The sequence below is a fragment of the Colossoma macropomum genome, unplaced genomic scaffold, assembly GCF_904425465.1.
Source record: "Colossoma macropomum unplaced genomic scaffold, Colossoma_macropomum, whole genome shotgun sequence".
Lineage (NCBI taxonomy): Eukaryota > Metazoa > Chordata > Actinopteri > Characiformes > Serrasalmidae > Colossoma > Colossoma macropomum.
The window spans coordinates 1,798,307-1,817,676 of NW_023494784.1; the positions used below are offsets into that span (position 1 = coordinate 1,798,307).

A 19,370-nucleotide genomic window follows, 5' to 3' on the forward strand; every position below is an offset into this window, starting at 1 on the left:
AACGTCTGAACTGATAGCAGGTGATTCCTGTCTGAGATAATCTATTTCTGCAGCAGAGGGACAAATCAGGGCCCTGAGGCGTGAGTGAGCGGCCTCTGGAGTCGTGGTGTCAAATGAAAGATTTCCATATTAGGGCGTTTAGGTCTTACCTCACAAAATAAGAATTACAACAAAGCCATCAGCACCTTGACCTTTCGCTGAAGTCTGCCTTCGCAGTTTAAACCAAGCACACTAGAAGACGGCGGGTTTAATATTTGCTGGAGGGATTTATTCCTGGAGGCTTCTGTTATCTCCCAAGGGTGATGAGTGAGAGAAGATAGCTGGAGAAAGTATTGCTTTTTAATGGGTGTTTTGCAGCATTTAACGAACTCTTTTCAGAAAGATGGTGGGGAGTTTGGTGGAATAAACCCCTTTCAGAAAACAGTGAGTTTAATATTTGCTGGAGAGATTAATTAGTGGCTTTTTCTTCACCATGGGGTGATGACAGAGAAAATGGTTGGAAATTTTGTAGCTTAATGGGCGTTTAAAGGTATCTACAGAGCATTTTCACACTTTTTCTTTTCGTGCTTTTTTCCAGATCCAGCCCCATTTGCCCTGAGAGTTCGGTAAGTTCTGGTGTGAAAACTGTTTTTTGATCCTGGGAGTGATCCACAGAACTGATCCCTGGTCCTACTGAAAACAATGGTCTAGGGTTCTCTTCAGGCAAACCTTAGTGTGATCCTACGTTTATGTTTTGCAGTGCGTTATAACATAACAATAATGAAGGATGAGTCTAGTGTGGTGTAATTCAGATCTTACTGGGCCCCAGTGCAAAAAACATGAATAGGCTGCCCAAATGTGAGTGTAATTTGCTTGTTAATTCACTATAGTTATGTCTCAAACAAGTTGATGCTCTCAATGCAGACTACTCCACCTGCTACCATCTAACGCTAACCCTTCACGTTTACATTAGGCTACCAGTTCGCAATAATCAAAGGTTCACAAGTCATTTCATGTGAGTCTGAGTCAAGTCTTGGGTCTCTGAGATGTGAGCTCAAGTCGTGTCTAGAGTCTCCGGGGTATGAGCCCAAGTCGTGTCTAGAGTCTCCGGGGTACGAGCCCAAGTCGCATCTAGAGTCTCCGGGGTATGAGCCCAAGTCGTGTCTAGAGTCTCCGGGGTATGAGCTCAAGTCGCGTCTAGAGTCTCCGGGGTATGAGCCCAAGTCGTGTATAGAGTCTCCGGGGTATGAGCTCAAGTCGTGTATAGAGTCTCCGGGGTATGAGCTCAAGTCGTGTATAGAGTCTCCGGGGTATGAGCTCAAGTCGTGTATAGAGTCTCTGGGGTATGAGCCCAAGTCGTGTCTAGAGTCTCCGGGGTATGAGCCCAAGTCGTGTCTAGAGTCTCTGGGGTATGAGCCCAAGTCGTGTCTAGAGTCTCCGGGGTATGAGCCCAAGTCGTGTCTAGAGTCTCCGGGGTATGAGCTCAAGTCGCGTCTAGAGTCTCTGGGGTACGAGCCTGAGGTGCGTCTTGAGGCCCTGGAGCACGAGTCCAAGTTGCGTCTAGAGTCTCTGGGGTACGAGCCCAAGTTGCATCTATAGTCTCTGAGTTGTGAACTCAAGTCGCGGCTCAGGCTCGCAATGTCTGGGATGATTAATTACCTCTGGGTTAAGTGAGGATACTGGGGGAAATACGATTTTTGCCTAATTTTTCGCTTAAAAGAATTAGATTAAAGGAAACCACTGTTTCTGAGATACTCAAATACATGATGACACTAAGGGGTCTCACTTACATGTCGGTGAGCATGGCATGGTCAGTGGTGATCTTTGAGAAGTGCGTCTCCAGGATGGTGAGGGTTCCGGTCAGGGCCACATGACCACAGCCACAGAACAGAGCCACTCCGGAGAAGCACAGGATGGTGGCCACCAGAGAGGCATAGGGAACGCCCCCCAGACACTTAATGCAGCAGTCCAGACAACCTGCAGGAAAAAAACAAACATTCAGCACATCTCAAACAACGTCCTTTAAACGGTCACTGCAAACACCATTTCAGCGTACTGAGTTAGTGCCGCAGGCGTAAAGGTAATAAACTCCAGTTATATTATTATATGCTGTTAAGAGAGAGAGGAAATGGAATGAGGACACCAGTCTCAGAGAGAAAAATACAAACAAATTATAATTTCATAAAAAATCCTACACTCTTACATACAATCCTGAACTGTGGTTCAAAAGTCTCTAAAAATTATAAAACATATAATATAAACATTTTATATATCATTTCAATTTATATATATATAATTTTATATATACAGACAATTTTTACATATTAATTTAATAAAGTTATTAATACATAATTGAAATAATAGTTTTTATAAAAAGGTCACATAAAATGTAAATAAATATATATAATATAAAAACAGTAATTGTTACATATACATTTAAATTATATTTATTTTTTTAATACATATATTACATAATAATTATACATAAAAATGCCTATTTTTAAAAAAAAAAAACAGTAATACAGTATATACATATTATTACATATGTTTTTTCACTTTTTTATATTTATTTGGTCATTTTTCTATTCATTTGAGTTGCAGCATCATCAGAACTATCACAACTATTGTTTCTATTGTAATCTGACCAGCAGCTGTGGGGTAGCTGCGGTCACTGTTGGTCATCTATCAGCCTGCTTTTTCACACTAATGACCTGCTCTACTGTGAGTGTCATGGAAATCGATGGCAATTCATGTCGGCCCAGATAACTCCAAGTATCTCTACAGCTGGAAGGGCGACAGCGCGGGACTGTATACACACTCAGGAAAGGAAGAACTACTTTAATCATGTGATCACAGGCCGTAACAGAAGAACGTGGAGGTGTTCTTGATAATCCAAACCAATAAAAACTTTAGAAAAAAGGTTGTAGCTTGTAGGACGTGGACAAGCTCGAGACTGGACACCGTTTGGGTCATCAGCGGTACGCAATCCGATCAGTCATGGTTTCGGTATAAAGCAGCGAGTTGCTGATCCAACTGAACGCCTCGAGCTCGGCCGTAATCCTGAAAGTTCGGCCGTGCTGCTGCCTTTCACTCCAGAGACAAAGGAAATGAAAACAGAAACGTGAGAGAGGCCTTTTCAGACCGCTTTTGTCTGGCCAGCGCTGTCCGCCGTCCAGTGGCTGGTGAATAGCCGTTACCACGGCAACGGGTTCCACCACAACCCAGTGCCTGGACCCGCAGTGGAGTCTCTCTCTCTCTCACTGGCTGGAAATCAGTGCTGTTGTAGCAGTTCCATTACGGTCCAGTGTTGTGTTATGATCTCCAGGGAGATCTGCTGGCTGCCTCCAGGAGTTGAGGTAATGAGTTCTGGAAGCGCTACAATAATGGAGCACTTTGGACTTGTAGTGTTTGCTGAAACGCTGATGCGTTCTCAACACAATTATCCACTTTCTCCTCCTCAAGAACCTGCATGACAAGCACAAGCACAAGCACAGCAGCACTGTTGGACCATCACCTCACAGATCCCAAGTCAGGGTCACTACTGTGCTAAGAATGGTCCGCCACCCAAATAGTACCTGGCCATCAGCTGCCCTTTGGTTAGAAACTGACCAGCGATGAACGGGGCTGATCATCTGTGCACCATCAGATATGTACAGTTTTGATAATGAAGGTTCCTCAATGGTTCTTGGTTTAGATGTTTCATTCCTTCTAAATCTGAAAGGATTGCTCTGAGAGCTTCTTCTTGCAGTTTCATCTACTGAGTTGATTTTGCAAACAGGTTCCACGGATTCCTGGACCATGCAGTGGGCGTGGACCCCTTTGGAGCATAATGTAAGCTTTAAACTGTACTTCCTAATTCATTTGCTTTCCATGTTTGCGCAAAAAAGTGCCACAAAAGGTTCTTTGAGCGACTTCATAGAATAACCACTTTTTGTTACTGAAAGAACCACGTCTGAAAAGAAGTGTGAGTACGAGTGTGAAGAACCTTATAATGTAAAGGTTCCTATTTAAGGGTTCTTCCAGAACCAAAAAGGTTTCACTGTCGTTATAAGTGATGTTACATGTTTTTGGTACTATTGAACAGGTGTAGCCACAGGTAACCCTGGGTGTACCCAGACTATTCAAAGTCCAATGAAATGGACAGAGAATATTTATGAAGCTTCATTTTTTTAAAGCAATAACACACAATTTGTTTTCTATAAGTGCTTTCATTGTATTAGAGCCAAACACAATCACATTTATTATACTCTCAGCCAAGCTCGGCCTTATCTTCTCAGCCCTCCAAGCACTGCTTCCCAACCAATGCTATCCACCACTGCCTCAAGCCTTCGGTTCTTCATCAGCGTATTTAAAGCTCCAGCTGTAGTCAGAAGACGTTCTGTCCCCGATAGGGTAGAGTACGTTGTTTTCTACATCCAAAGCCAAAAACATTGTTGTTGGTGGTCTGTGAATTTGGCACTTACTTTGGGCCTCATTCTCCAATATCCTCCCAAGTTTGTTCTTAAGTGTGTTCTTGAGAAAGATCCTGAGAAAAAGTCTACATCAGATTCATGACGTGTTCTTAAAGCGCAGAACCGTTCTCACCTTCGTGCTCTTGAGTGTGTGTAGATTCTGTTCTTACCTAAGAACAAATCCCACATAAGAGAACACTGGTGAATGACAGAGTCTTTGCGAAAACTGTGGGTTTTAAGAATGGAAATTCTTCTTAAGAACGGTTGGTGAATGAGGGTCTATGATCTTTACTACAAAAGCTGAAATGGACTCTAACATTACTTCAATGTGAGTCATCACTGAGTATAACAGTGTCCATTAATGTTTTACATGCTTGCTATGGCAGTATGCTTTAGCCTAGATCAGGGGTCTTTAATTAAAATTCAATAAGGTCCAGTTAGAGAAGATTTCCTCAAGCAAAGGTCCAGAAGATCATAATGTCTGACTTGCATCATGACTCAGTGCCATATACTGTTTACTGAAGTAGCCTAGTAGGAATATCAACATCTTATACAGTCAACAACTGAATGTCAAATCAAATAAAGTACAATTCAGTGATATTTCAACAATATTTGTCAGTCTTTCTCTTTTTAGAGAACGGCATGTAAAATAACCTCCCTCTGACTCACTTTCTTCTCTGACTGCTGTGTCTCGCCTCGTCCCTCCCCTGTGTGTGACTCACTCACGTACGTATGATATTTACAACGCATGCAATTGGTCTGTGAGTCTCCCGGGCCACTAAAGCTACCATAAATGCTATAAAAAGTTACACCCATTAAAATGGGACCACCCCACCGAAATTAAATAATTCTCCATAGTTTATCGGTTAAAGGTCCAGGTCCGCATAGGACAGCGCCTGGGTCCCGACTTGGACCTCTGGTCTAGGATGTATAGGTTTGTCTTGTACATCTCGTCTTCATTGGGAACAAGTCTTACCAGTGGTGATCGGACACATGCTTTAGTGATGTGTAGTGTTGGTTGTATTTATGTGAACCCAGTATTCCTGTTGATGATACACAGTCTGGCTGTTTTTTGTATCACCATAGAGAAGAAGTGCTGGAATAGATGTGACATTGCTGTACGCAGCATGTATGGAAATTAGACCTATATAGTTGGCCTACCCACTTTTTCACAGGCCTACCCAAACATTTATTTCTTATGCCACTGTTACTGAACCTTTTTACTAGAAGTGCTCAGCTCATTTACCAACACCATCTCTGATTTTAACCTGGTTTTGTGGTCTTCACTGGACAGAATATTACTAGCATTGCAAACAGTACAGGATGATCAGGGAACCATCCACTGAAAGGCTTTTTAAGATACCAAATGTCACTGTGCATTTAGGGGTCCTGGGTAGTCAGTTCCATTGTCCCCCCAGCCGGGATGACCTGGTTTACAAATATTACAAAGGCACATTTTTTATTCTTCAACCAACAAGACATTTCAGTGGCCCAGAGTACTTTTCTAACCCCATATGGTCCCAGTCTACCAGAGAACCGTACAGTGTTCTGCATCCACACTCCTGTAAAACATTCTGATGCACTCAGACTACAAACAAAGACCCTCATTCTGCACCACCTGCCTGCTGCTGAGTTTAACAGCACCTTAAATCACCCCATTTGTTTTCTCAGCTGGTGCTGAGGTTCAGGAGCTGCTTCAGGATTTGGAGCTTTTAGTGTGAGTGTAACAACAGCAGCAAACTCGTAACTGGGAACTGCTCGGACCGTTAAAATGCTGCTATACAGACACGGGCAGTAGCCATAATGCAACATTATTCATTCTGTCCAGTTTACTCCCTCCTCCCCCAGCTGAGCCAGTCATATCTCACTGGTCCTGCTGGTCATTTAATCCAAATATCAGCTCCTCTGTGGTCCTTTTCCTGATGACTGAGCCATTTCCAGCCTCAATTAATCCACTGTACGCAAGATATTTGCCTATCAATGTGGAGGACTATACACATACTGGCCACTTTATTAGAAACAACTACCTTGTACTTCCTCTCAATGGCCACTTTATTAGAAACACCTCCTTTGTACTTCCTCTCAATGGCCGCTTTATTAGAAACACCTACCTTGTACTTCCTCTCACTGGCCACTTTATTAGAAACACCTACCTAGTACTTTCTCTCACTGGCCACTTTATTAGAAACACCTACCTTGTACTTTCTCTCACTGGCCACTCCATTAGAAACACCTACCTAGTACTTTCTCTCACTGGCCGCTTTATTAGAAACACCTACCTTGTACTTCCTCTCACTGGCCACTTTATTGGAAACACCTACCTTGTGCTTCCACTTGCTGGCCACTTTATTAGAAACACCTACCTAGTACTTCCACTCACTGGCCACTTTATTAGAAACACCTACCTTGCACTGCGTCTCTATGGCCACTTTATTAGAAACACCTACCGTGTGCTTCCTCTCACTGGCCACTTTATTAGAAACACATCATCTCGTACTTTGTCACAGGCTATAGTCCAACTTTCACTGCAAAATTTCAGCCCACAAAGGGGGCCAGACATTTGGGTGGTGGAGCCCTCTTAGCAGTGACAGTGACCCAGCAGTCTACAGTCCTCTACAGAATCGAAACTCCAAAATGTCACGGTATAAATTTAATTAAGTATAATTCGATGACTAATTCAAATCAAGAGTTTCCAAAGAACAGTTCAAGCAGAGCACAGTCACAGAACACGGGTTATTTTTCCCCTCTGCCTGATGACTTTCACATGCTCTCAGGCAGTGACAGATAGCTGAAGTAAACACTGAGAGGGAGAGGAGAGAGAGAAAGAAGGAGTGAGGGAGGGAATAAGGCTGACCAGCTGCCTCAGTGAAGTGCCAATGTGAGTCATGCAGTTTGCCCCAAAACTCGCCGGCTTTAAAACCAGGGCAGTAAAAGGGGCCGAGCAGGGGTGGACAAAATGAAGAGATGTTATCGTTTAGTGATGAATTCCATCACAATACTGTACTCTGAGTATGATGGGCGTGGCCAGTACTTCACTGAACAACTGCAAGAATCATAAAGACAGACTTACACCAATTATTGAGAGCTTGTAAACAACAACAACAAGAACAACAACAACAACAACAACATTTTATTTTCACCGTAACGTCCAGCCTTAGGACACTCAAAGCTCAAAGACCACCAGCAATTCTTGGTCTCCACGGAGACGGCTATTGAATCCGAAGGGGTCGGCTAGAGGCCTCGCGCTTCCTGAAAGTCCTCCAGAAGACGCGGCTCACCACAGAGCGGCTTCCGGCCCACAATGCAACTCAGGCATAGAAGAGGCGGCATCAGCTACGTCCTCAGCCAAGTTCCTGCTGGCCTGCTGACCGGTCCAGCTTCCGATATGAGGATGCACACAGACACTGGTTCATACACTCAGCTGTGAGCGCATACATTCCTCTGCTCTATCACCACTGCCTGAACAAAAACACAACTTAAAGTAAGTGTTTTCATGATGATCTAAAGTCTAACACGTTTATATATCTGCCTACTCAGCCTGCAGCACTTTCGCCCCATTCACACTGAAGTTATAAGGAGTGTTTCAGCACAGGCTGCTTCTGAACGAGGCAACAATTCAGGGTAAACAATCAGAAAATGATTTCATATATCAGTGTTAAAGTATGTTATGTCGTGTGGTTGCTAGGTTACTGCTAAGCAGTTTTTATGGCATTCCAGGTGGTTGCTATGGTACCTCAGAAGCTCCTAAGTGGCTGCTAGTGTGTTGCTAAGTGGTTGCTAAGGTAATTCATATAAAGGTGTAAGGGTGTTACTAGATGATTACAGTAGTGTTTCACATGGTTGCTACAGGTGTCGCTGTGTGGTTGCTGTGGTGGTGCTAGGTGGTTGCTAAGGGAATTCATACGAGGGTGTTGGTAGATGATTTCAGGTGGTTGCTATGGGTGTTGCTAGGGTGGTTGCTAAAGTAATTTATATGAGGGTGTTACTAGATGATTACCGTAGTGTTTCAGGTGGTTGCTACAGGCGTTGCTAGGTGGTTGCTATGATGTTGTTAGGTGGTTGCTTGAGTATTGCAATGCGGTTTTTACGGTCTTCCAGCTGTTTGCCAGGGTATCGCTAGGTAGTTGTTGTGTGGTTGATAGGTCTTGACCACTACCATGGTATTGACAGGTGGTTGCTATGTTATCTGTCATGGTGGGTAGAGGGTTGCTATGGTGTCCCAAGTGGTTGCTATGGTGTTGCTAGTGTACTTGCATCATGGTGACATAAGAGGAGCGTGCAAACTTTAGGTCATATACTGTAAAATGTGGTGGAATGAGAGGTTTATCTAAGAAGGATTCCGTTTCAGAACCTTAACGTTCCGCCATTCGTTCATATGGGACTACCTTTCAGGTGGAGGTTCTACAATCCTTCATATTTTGGTGGTTCTAACTTTTTATTTTGATCATAGAATAAAAAGATGGAGAATAAGAAGACCAAGTTAGCTTGCTGGGCAAACTTAATAAGAAAAGTAAGTTATTATCTTAATAATACTACTAATAATAATAATAAGCAGGGGAAACAAAGAAAGCTCACCCCCTCTCAGAGGAGAGAACAAAGGAGGGAAAATCAGTACACTCTCAGTCGCACATCCAGAATACACCTGTGTGTGTGGGGGGGGGTGCAGATGCAAGCGAGACTCATTTATTACTGTCAGTGTTTCTCTGCTGCCATCAGCAGACACACACACACACACACACACACACACACACACACATTGGGATTTCAGAGATGAGGGAGCCCTGTTTTTTCCATGGCCATCTCCAACATGGTAACATCAACATCTACTTAAACTGCTGTGAAAATGGGAAGACAGAACAGCCAAAACAGACAGAAGACTAAATCTACTACTAATTATGGTTGTTACTGTAATAACGCTTGTCACTCTGAAAGTGCTCAGAGTTCAGAGGCTTAGACTGGACTGAAGGTGCACCAGTCAACCACATAAAGAGCTCTGTGTACAACTGGCCTGTGTGGGAGGGTGGCAAGAAAGAAGCCATTTCTGAAGAAAAACACATCAAAGCACATCTGGAGTTTGCCAGAAAGCGTCAGAGTGACACAGCTAAAATGTGGGAGAAGGTTTTGTGGTCAGATGAGACAAAAATGGCACAAAACTAACACTGCTCTTTCCTCAACAAGCACCATCCCAGCAGTGAAGCATGGCGGTGGCAGCTTCATGTTGTCAGGGGTGCTTTTTCACACCTGGGACTGGGCATCTTAAAGATGAAGGAAGGAGGGATGGTGCCAAATACAGGCAGAAGAGGACCTGGGAGAAACTTCACGTTTCAGCAGGACAGTGATCTCAAGCACAAGACCAAAGCAACACAACAACGGACAGGTTAATGGCATTATTTGTAAACTGTGGCTCACAAGCATCATCCAAGCACCTCCTTGTTTCTACACTCATTGTCCATTTTATCAGCTCCACTGACCGTATAGATTCACTCTGTAGTTCTACAGTTACAGACTGTAGTCCATCTGTTTTTCTGCATACTTTGTTACCCTGTTCTTCAGTGGTCAGGACCCCCACAGGACCCCCACAGAGCAAGTATTATTTGGGTGGTGGGTCATTCTCAGCACTGCAGTGACACTTTTTTTAAAACCCCTCAGCGTCGCTGCTGGACTGAGAACCAAAAACATCCAACCAACAGCGTCCTGTGACCACTGATGATGGCTAGAGGATGACCAACACAGTCTGTGCAGCAGCAGATGAGCTATCGTCTCTGACTTTACATCTACAAGGTGGACTGACAAGGTAGGAGTGTCTAATAGAGTGGACATTGAGTGGACACAGTGTTTAAAAACTCCAGCAGCGCTGCTGTGTCTGATCCACTCAGACCAGCACAACACACATTAACACACCACCACCATGTCAGTGTTACTGCAGTGCTGAGAATGACCCTCCATCCAAATAATACCTGCTCTGCGAGGGTCCTGTGGGGGTCCTGTGGGGGTCCTGTGGGTAGCGTATTCCTGTCTTGTTACTGCAGTGAAGTAATGACTGAATCTCAGTGGCCCCTTATTCACTACACAGTGCACCATGTGAGTTATGAAATTTTGGCTAATGGAGTTTTTACCCCCCAAAGTAATGACCTGATGAATTTAATCACATCGATGATATATCGCCCACGACTGCCTCCAGGACCTGAGTGAGACCGCCTATCACTGTGCTGTGATGGTGTGAAGAAGCTTTTTTTGGATGTACCTCTTTTCTCCTGGCTCAGCTCACGGCTCTCCTCCGACTGAGTTTCCATGGCGCGAAAAACACATCCACCAAAAATTCCTTCACTTCTCCCTCCTGCAATCTCTCTCTCTCTCTCTCTCTCTCTCTCTCCTTTTTCTGCACAACTCTCTGTTTCTTGCGCTCTCTCTTCCCTTCTCCTTTCTCTCTCTCCGTCTCCCACAGAACTGTTTTTTCCCCGACTGTCTCCCTCTTCCCTCTCTCTCTCTCTGTTTCACTCCTCGTTCGCTCAGAGTTGCTGTGTGAATGATAATCAGACGGTCCTTCAGAGAGTGAGAGAGCAGCAGGTTCACGTTCCCCCCCAACACAATACACAGAGACCACCCCCCTTCGCCCCCACCCCTACCCCCACCCCACCCCCCCCTTGCCCTGAGGGGCGCCATATGTCTCCACCGCATGTATTACGGCTAAACACAACAGACCATAATATACTCCACCGTGAGACAGAGAGAGAAGAAGAGAGGGAGAAAGAAATAAACAGAGGGGGAAGAAAGAGAGGAAGAGACTGAGAGAGAGGGAAGGAAGACAGAAAGAGAGAGAGGAGGTGAGAGAGAGAGAGAGGGAGGGGGAGAGAGAGAGGAGGTCAGAGAGAGAGAGAGAAATAGCGATAGAGACAGGGAGAGGAAGAGAAAGAGAGAGAGAAAGAGGGAGAGGAAGAGAAAGAGAGAGGGAGAGGAAGAGAAAGAGAGAGAAAGAGGGAGAGGAAGAGAAAGAGAGGGAGAGGAAGAGAAAGAGGGAGGGAGAAAAAGCGAGAGAGAGAGAGGGTGGAAAGTAAGACAAAGATAGAAGAGAGGGGAAAGGAGAGAAAGGGAGAGAGGGGGAAGAAAGAGAGAGAAAGAGAGAGGGAGAGAGAGAAAGAGAGAGAGAGAGAGAGAGACTGAAGACACCTTAACCCTTGAAGGTCTCTCTCTCTCTACACACACACACTCTGAACTGCCTCCTACATTTAATCTAAATTATTTCTGGCTGGAAAGAAAAACGTTTTACATTTTGCTGTTGCTGTCATTTTCTGACATCCAAACACGCAAAGAAGGTCAGAAGTGCAAATCTGTCCACACAGAATGTAAATCAAATTTAAATGTTACTCATTATGTAATTATATATGTACATAATTACATAATTCTGTAATTACACAAATAATTATGAAATGCAAAGTGAATGAGTACCTCGACTTGTACGTGATGGTGATGCTTTGCTCTAGTGGGGGTTCTCACGGAATCAGGAGACCACAGATGAAGAGGCCCGTTAGGATGGGGGGGTTGGGATGGGGGGCGGGGCTCCTCATTTGCCCACACAAAACCACTTTAGCAAATCTGCAAGCTTTTAACTCGACCACAAAATCACAAAGGCACAGTAAAACCGAGCTGAAGAATTCCAGAACTTCCACAGACACTGAGACAAACAGCGAGTCGGAAAGCTACAGCTAGTAACCGCACGATTTCAGAGGCGACGCTTAGCAGAGCTCAGAGCACGTCAACCTTCGCTGGATGAAGGTGATGGATGTTGAGGCTGAACCTCGTTCATTACCGAATTAATCGAGCTGAAACATGGAGGCACGAGACGGAATTCCCAGCCAGAGTGACCTTTCGGCTCATTAGATCCCATTTCCCTCCGTCCTCACTCGCCCTCGGGGTACGTTTCAAATCCCGCCGTAAGTTAAGACTCAATGTATGGCTCTGAAAAAGGAAATGGAAGCTGTCGGGTAATTACAGAAGCAGGACTTTTTGAGTGGTTTTTAATCAAAACTTCACCTTAAGTCCAATGCGGCTGTGGTTTAAACGCCATGAAGCCACACTGTCCATCAGTCTCAGTTGTCCTCATTAGGGCTGCACGATATTGATAATATGCAATGCTCAATAAAGCTGTTTGATATCACAATGACAATATGAGAGGTGATAAATTACTATTAAAATAATGTGTCTCTAGGTAGATGAAATGCAAGTGCAGACATTTTAACCTCTCAAACCCTTCTATAAACAAATAACAAAATACAAAATTACAAAAGCACTATTTACTATTCTGCAAAATAAAAAGAAATGAAATATTAACAACTACTAACATCAGAACTGAGAGCACATTTCTGTGCACTGAAGGGCTGAAAAGTAGTCAGCATTACCTCAACAGCTTTTTCTATAAAGGCTACAAAACAGAATAAATGTATATTTATTTTTATACAGGCACACAAGAACAAATACATATTCTTGTTTCATTCCATTTTTTGTTTTGTTATTAAATACTGTGGCGTCAGACACGCCAGGCTGTATTAAGTTAAAGTTGTGTGTAGCTATAGCCCAGCTGGCCAGCAGGAAAACAGTAGAGCCTGAGCTGCCTGTGTGCTGCAGCTGTTTTGAGTTGAATTTCCATTAAAGTCTATGTTCACATTGTAAGCCTTGTTGCTCAAATCTGATTTCTTGCTCAAATCCGGTTTCTCTCACAGGATGGTTCAGACTCATTTAGGTAAGTGATTCAAATCTGTTATTAATGTGAACGAACCAGCGTCCTGAAATGAGAGACACCGTTTTAAGGGTCGTTCCATTACTGTATTAACTTTAGCAGCAGAACTAATTCAGAAATCTGATGCAAACACCTTTTTAAACATGGGCAATGCTGTTTATATATGTCACAGCTTTAAAGTACTTTACAACACTGCATGTCAAACCAGGGCTGTGTATGGACAAGAATCTGACGATACCATACGTTTCACGATACAGGAGGGCTAAACGATTTGGGAAAAATATCTAATTGTCACAACACATGGAGGTTTGCTTGCCTCTGATTGGTCTAAATCATCTACAGGCAGTTCACAAGCTCTGTGTTATTAGGTTTAATTTCCCCACTTGAAACTTAAGATGTTTTTGGATAAATTTTTCAAAAATTTCAGCTTTTGCGGTTCGAAAATTGCACTCTCTTAAACTGTGACTTCAATATAATAACAATTCATCTTTCAGCCCTGATACAGGGATTGCGATTCAGTATATTTCAATATATTGCGATACTGTAAGTAAGGTGATATACTGCAATTTTTAAAAATCTAATTTTAGGGAAACTCTCACAGCGTAAAAACACACCACTACATGCTTAAAATAAAAGAAAAAGAAAGAAGAAAAAGTAAAAGAAAAAGTCTAGTGGCTGAAGATACAACACTGCTATCTACCGGTCAGGGTTTTAAACACAACACAAAATGAACCACCGTCTGCCACAAATCTTTGAATGTAAACTGTTAATTAAAAATCGATACTGTGTTTTTGAGGATCGATACAGCATCATAAAAATATAATATTGCAATACTCAAGTGTATCAATATTTTCTTACATCCCTTTTTCAAAACTATAACATTCGTTTTGCTGTGTCCAGACTGGGATTTAGGCAGCAAACTACTCAATCTGCTGATTTAAGCTCATTACTTTGCTATGATACCTGCATGGACAGCAACAACAAAAAGACAGTCGATGAACCACAGCCAGAAACACAATCATTCACAGAATGATTAAACAGCTTTTAAACAGATCTTCAACACCTTTAGCAGACTCCGCTCAGCACTGCTCAAAGGAGAACTACAGATAAATCAATGAGCAGCAAACTAACAAAAGCAACAGCAAAGTGGAGACACAGCCTCCACTGTAACAAGAATCCACGAGCTGTATAAACGAGAGCGAAGGGCTACGATACAGCTTCCATTCTCTTCAGGAGACTCACTTTCAGTTCCTCAAAGAATCTGCAGACACACCTCCAAAGTTCAGTCTTAGAAGCTGGTTGATCATTTTCTGAAGTTACCAAACACATTCAGTGGTGTTGAGGTCTGGACTCTGGGGTGGTCAGTCCATCGTTCAGCTTCTTTGTTTGATGTGTCCGTCTCCTTTTCTCAGTGAGGTTCTTCTTGATCAGCTACACATCCTTTCAGACCCACAGTGCTGAGTCGTCTTCTCACAGTGGAAGGATGGACAGAAACACCTGTGGATGTTTTCAGATCTGATCAGCTTGTTTTTCTCCTCTCTCTCAGAGATGAAAGCTTTAAGTGCTGTTTATCTGATGGGGGCAGTTTTGGGGTCGACCAGCTCTTCCAGGTGGTTGTTAGGAGACACATTTTCTCTGTATCTTCTAATCATTTTTTGAACTCCAGTTTTGGAAGCTCCTGTTTAATCACTCTTTTTGGCTTTCCTTTCCTCATGCAATTGAATTATTTTATTTCTGATCTTCTCATAAATATCTCCTAAAATTGTATCCAATTTTTAAAGCTTGCACCCATATACTGAATAAGCCAAAGTGTCTGGCCTCAGGATCCACCCCAGAAGCTGACCCTGGGTCAGTTCTCACGTAGAACCTTCCAAGAGCCCTTCAAAAGTGTTTCCCATGAAGTTTGGAGTGGCTGCCCAAGTGTTGCCGTCTGAAGACAGCTGCTGATGATGGAGGGTGGGGGACGTGGTGGGGTGGGAGGGTGCATGGGGGGGCAGTGTATTGTGCACCAGCCATTGTGGGCTGAGGCCAAGGCTCAATAGCTTGCTAGCGCTCACTCACCCGGAAGACTGGAAGACAGCTCGGCATACAAACCAGGAACGTTCTCATGAACTGAGAGGGCTTCAAGTCCTCGCATTCACCCTCCGTCACCTCCTTCAGCTGTTCGTGACGGAGAAAGACTCCCACATGGTACCGAAAGAGGGGAGGCCGGTGCATCTGTGAGAACATGGCCTGAAGAAAGGAGGAACGCTGAAAGCAGACTAAGAGCTTTTGAAGATACAGTCAAAACGGTTCTGCCAAGCTTTAATACCTTCTGGATGGACTCAAATGACAAATGCAGTTTGATTGCTTGCTTTCATACCTTCGTTAGATGTTTACGAATGACGTATTATTTGTTCTGTTCATGAGCTTCTGATTGGAAAAGTCACTTGTAGACAACACTGTGCATGTACAGACCAGATTTATTACCGTTCGCAAACCTTTTATTACAACAAAAAGAAGCAGTGAAAAAATTACTAAGTAAAAATTTTCAAAAACAAAGAAAACTAAACAAAAACTATAATGTCCACTGCAGCCAGAACGAATTACTGTGTGTACACAGTGTATAAGAATTGTGTTTTGAAGTCGGAACAAATGTCTCTAACAGTGCACAGCGTTTTGAGGTTTATGTATAAAAAATGGTAAAAAGTCCAAAACCCGTTAATTAACAGCAAAAGTAGTGTTTTCTAAATTACGGTAAATATCTGTAAGATTACAGTGATTTCATTTCTTAAGAACTGCATTTTACTGTATAACAACAACTTTTTACTGTATAACAACAACTTCACTAGTTCAACTATTTATTCTGCAATACAGTATTTTACCACTATTATAATAATAACAGTAATAAGCATAACATAAATACAACAAAAGGTAAATAAGGCAATTTGTATATATATATATATGTATATATATATACATATATATATATATATATATATACATATATATATGTATGTGTGTGTGTATAAATACAGTGTGTAAATACAGACTATATTTCATCATATTACAAAAACTAAAACTAAAACTGAAACTAAATAAAACCAAAACTAAAACTGCACCCACTCAAACAAAGGCCAAAATTAAATAAACAGATAAACAAATAAATAAATGCAAACTAAGAAAAACCTCTAAATTATAATAAACACACTAACGACAAGAATTATCTTTATTAATTATATTAGTAATTAATTATTTTGACGACTAATGGAGTAATCCGTTTTTAAAAAGCTGAAAAAACGGAAATCACTTAACCATAACAAACCATATATAGCCTTTCAGAGACACCAAAATACTTGGTGTTTATTAAAAAAACTGCCAGGTTTGTCAAGAAGGCAAAGTTTAATTACGTTTCAATTCAGATCAAACGATCAATGCAATTCAAGTCAAACAGGCAAATCATCATAAAAACTTCACTACTGACATGTTCACAGTATTTCTACCACGTTTTTCAATCCAAGATATCTGTCTGTTCCAACACTGACCCACTTTGTTATGCTAAAAGCACAGGCTCCATATTTCTACTGTAGCTATATTTGGCCCCTGCTATCGATTTAACCTACAGTACAAGGCTGTACGCTCTATTACGCCAAACAGCTCCCACACTGACTGACCTATTAAAGGAAATAAATCAACAACATCCACAGCTTCACTAACAATACTCAGTGGGCTGAACTGGAGTTGGCTGGAGTTGCATTATATTCGTTATAGTGCTGCCCTGAAGCTGCTGGAGGTTTCTGTCTATGTAGCATAGAGAGATGATGTATGTAGAGGTGGCCAATATGAGGATACTTCAATATCAACATGTAGCAGCTTTTCCAGGCATAAATTGGACATCGTTAGAACTTAGAACAACACTAAACTACGCATATTTCATTAAAAGAGCTTCTGAATTCTGATAAGTTTTAGTAACTTTATTTGTCCCAATTTATGAAATTGGCAATACAAATACTTCCAAACAACCATAACAATGACTGAAATATGAATCACTCTACTGATACACCAAATACCAATGCACTCTAAATGTTACATTTACTTACTGCAGTGGATGGTTTTAGATGACTGCTTGCTAAATAAATGAAAAATGTTTACACTAAATAATGTAAAAGTTTATAATAACTGCAAAATGATGTTATGTTTACACTCACTTCACATATGGATTGTATTGTGTTTTAAAATGCAAAAAAAAGTAAAAGCTGGTTATTTGATGTTGGTTTCATCCGTAATACGTTATAATAATGTTATCAGCCCAAGAATTCCAAAATAGGTGCATCACTATTTATGAGGCTAATCCGTTCAAGATGACTAATATAGACAAACAGACCAACTAAACTTCCAAAAATTGACTCTAAAAACACTCCCTGTAATCCCAGATGGGAAAACTGGCCCAAAGAGCTCTTATCTAAACCCAAATCATTAAAACTGTCCCGCAGCCATTAAAGTGAAATATTCTCAGAACGAATCCGAAAGCACTTCCAGTAGCACTCAGCTTTTGAAAAAATAATAAGACTGTGGGGAATGCAAGCCTTGGCTGACCAAAACAAAACACAATTACTCTCCGAAAGCCCATTATTATCCCAATTTAAGGCAAATCGGAGCTGATGAGAAGATAGAAAATGACTAACCTGATGAGCTCCCCTGAGAGCTGACCGTGAACTTTAGTGACCCTTAGGGAGACTTTGATTCAGAACGGGTCTTTAGTCTTTGGACGATGAATCTATCTGAGCAGACAAATGTTTTCCTGACTTGTTCTAATCTGTGCTGGCTCAGCTGTAGGTACTGAAAAAATCATATGGTTTTTTACACTTTTGGATGCTACGCAAGACGGAAAATATCTTTTGTGTCAGATATTTGAAAAAATACGGTGTGTTTTGGTTTTGTTGGATGATAGTATCATCACAAACTGTTCTCCTCAAAAGTGATGAGCAAAACAAGGAAGATTTCCCAAAAATGGACTTGGAAAAGCTTCTTTTTGGGAATGGAAGATGAGGAATATGCCAGTTGGGATGGACGATACCACTGATTTTCTCTTCAGTGCGATACCAGAGAATACCAAGGCCAGTTTTCTGATACAGACACCAACAGAGATACTGTTAAACGTCTTCTTGAGCAGATAAAATGAGAAAATTCACCATATTTACAGTGAAAACTAGTAGAACTTGCTTTTACATTACTACTATAGTGTTTGAGGAGCGGAAGGAAAAATAGTTCTTAATCGAGGTGCAAAGATTTGTAATTTCTGGACCGGTATGATAACCCATAACTTTAATTAATGTGCAAGTTTTACTTTATGCGAATAATTTTTATAATAATAATAATATTATATATCGCTGCTGTCGGAAGAAAACCTTGTAACTCCATTTTTGTCATTTTTCCATTTTTGACATCATTTGAAAATACCTGTTGTCCTTTACATTGTATGTACATTTTATGATGATTGGACTAAAAGAAATGACCCAACATGTCTTGGAAAAAACTCTGGTTCCATTGACTTACATTAAAAGTAAAGTTTGTTTTTTCTTTCTACTGTAAAGTTACCATTTTGGAGATATGAGGTTTTGATCAGACAACAGCGAAATATTATCTCTAATTATGTAAAAATATGAATATTGTTACCAGGGACTCTTACCTAGACCTGTACACAACAGTTAACGAATAAAACACAGTCTTGCCCAAGGACTCTTATTGTGTCATGCTTAATATATAGTCATTGTTGCGCCTTGAAGGGAAATTTAAGTATTGTGCTGCATTTAAGGGTAGAACCATACACCCTCCTGGTTCCTGAGGTGTTTATCTACGGAGGTTCAGCAGTTGTCGCTGAGTTACGTGGTATCACGGTTCCGGTGTGGTCCACACATCGTCCCATTTTTACACATCCTGCTCCGATTTTACTCGTAGGCATGGAATTCCCCACCCACATAAACACTAACGAGGAGCCCTGAATCAGCACGTCTGTAATTGCATGTTTGTGCTGCTGGGTTTTTCAGGTTTGGAAGAAACTCTGGTCTTTGAGGTTCCTGGCGACCACTGGTTGCCCTCTCATGTAACTCCACGCCCCCCTTTGGCTGGCACCCTGGGATGGTCTGTGGCGAGAAGAAACAGAGCTGATGGTAACCCAAGACCAAACGTTCCAGGCAGAGGACCGGAATTCTCAGCCAAAATCCAAA

At 41.9% G+C, this 19,370-nt stretch overlaps 1 protein-coding gene across 3 annotated transcripts in view; it reads right to left on the minus strand.

The window, feature by feature from the left end:
• The window catches only part of gpm6bb (glycoprotein M6Bb), a 53,820-nt gene that overhangs the window by 9,206 nt on the left and 25,244 nt on the right, over positions 1-19,370 (minus strand). The window contains exons 1-2 of one of the 3 annotated variants that reach the window (XM_036575589.1): positions 10,675-10,978; positions 1,770-1,956 (exon numbers count right to left, since the gene is read on the minus strand). In XM_036575589.1, coding sequence (XP_036431482.1) covers positions 1,770-1,956; positions 10,675-10,723 — 236 coding nt within the window. In that variant the 5' untranslated portion in view covers positions 10,724-10,978. Of the gene's footprint in view, positions 1-1,769; positions 1,957-10,674; positions 10,979-19,370 lie in introns of those variants that run through there. The other 2 variants (XM_036575606.1, XM_036575598.1) reach the window with 2 other exon arrangements.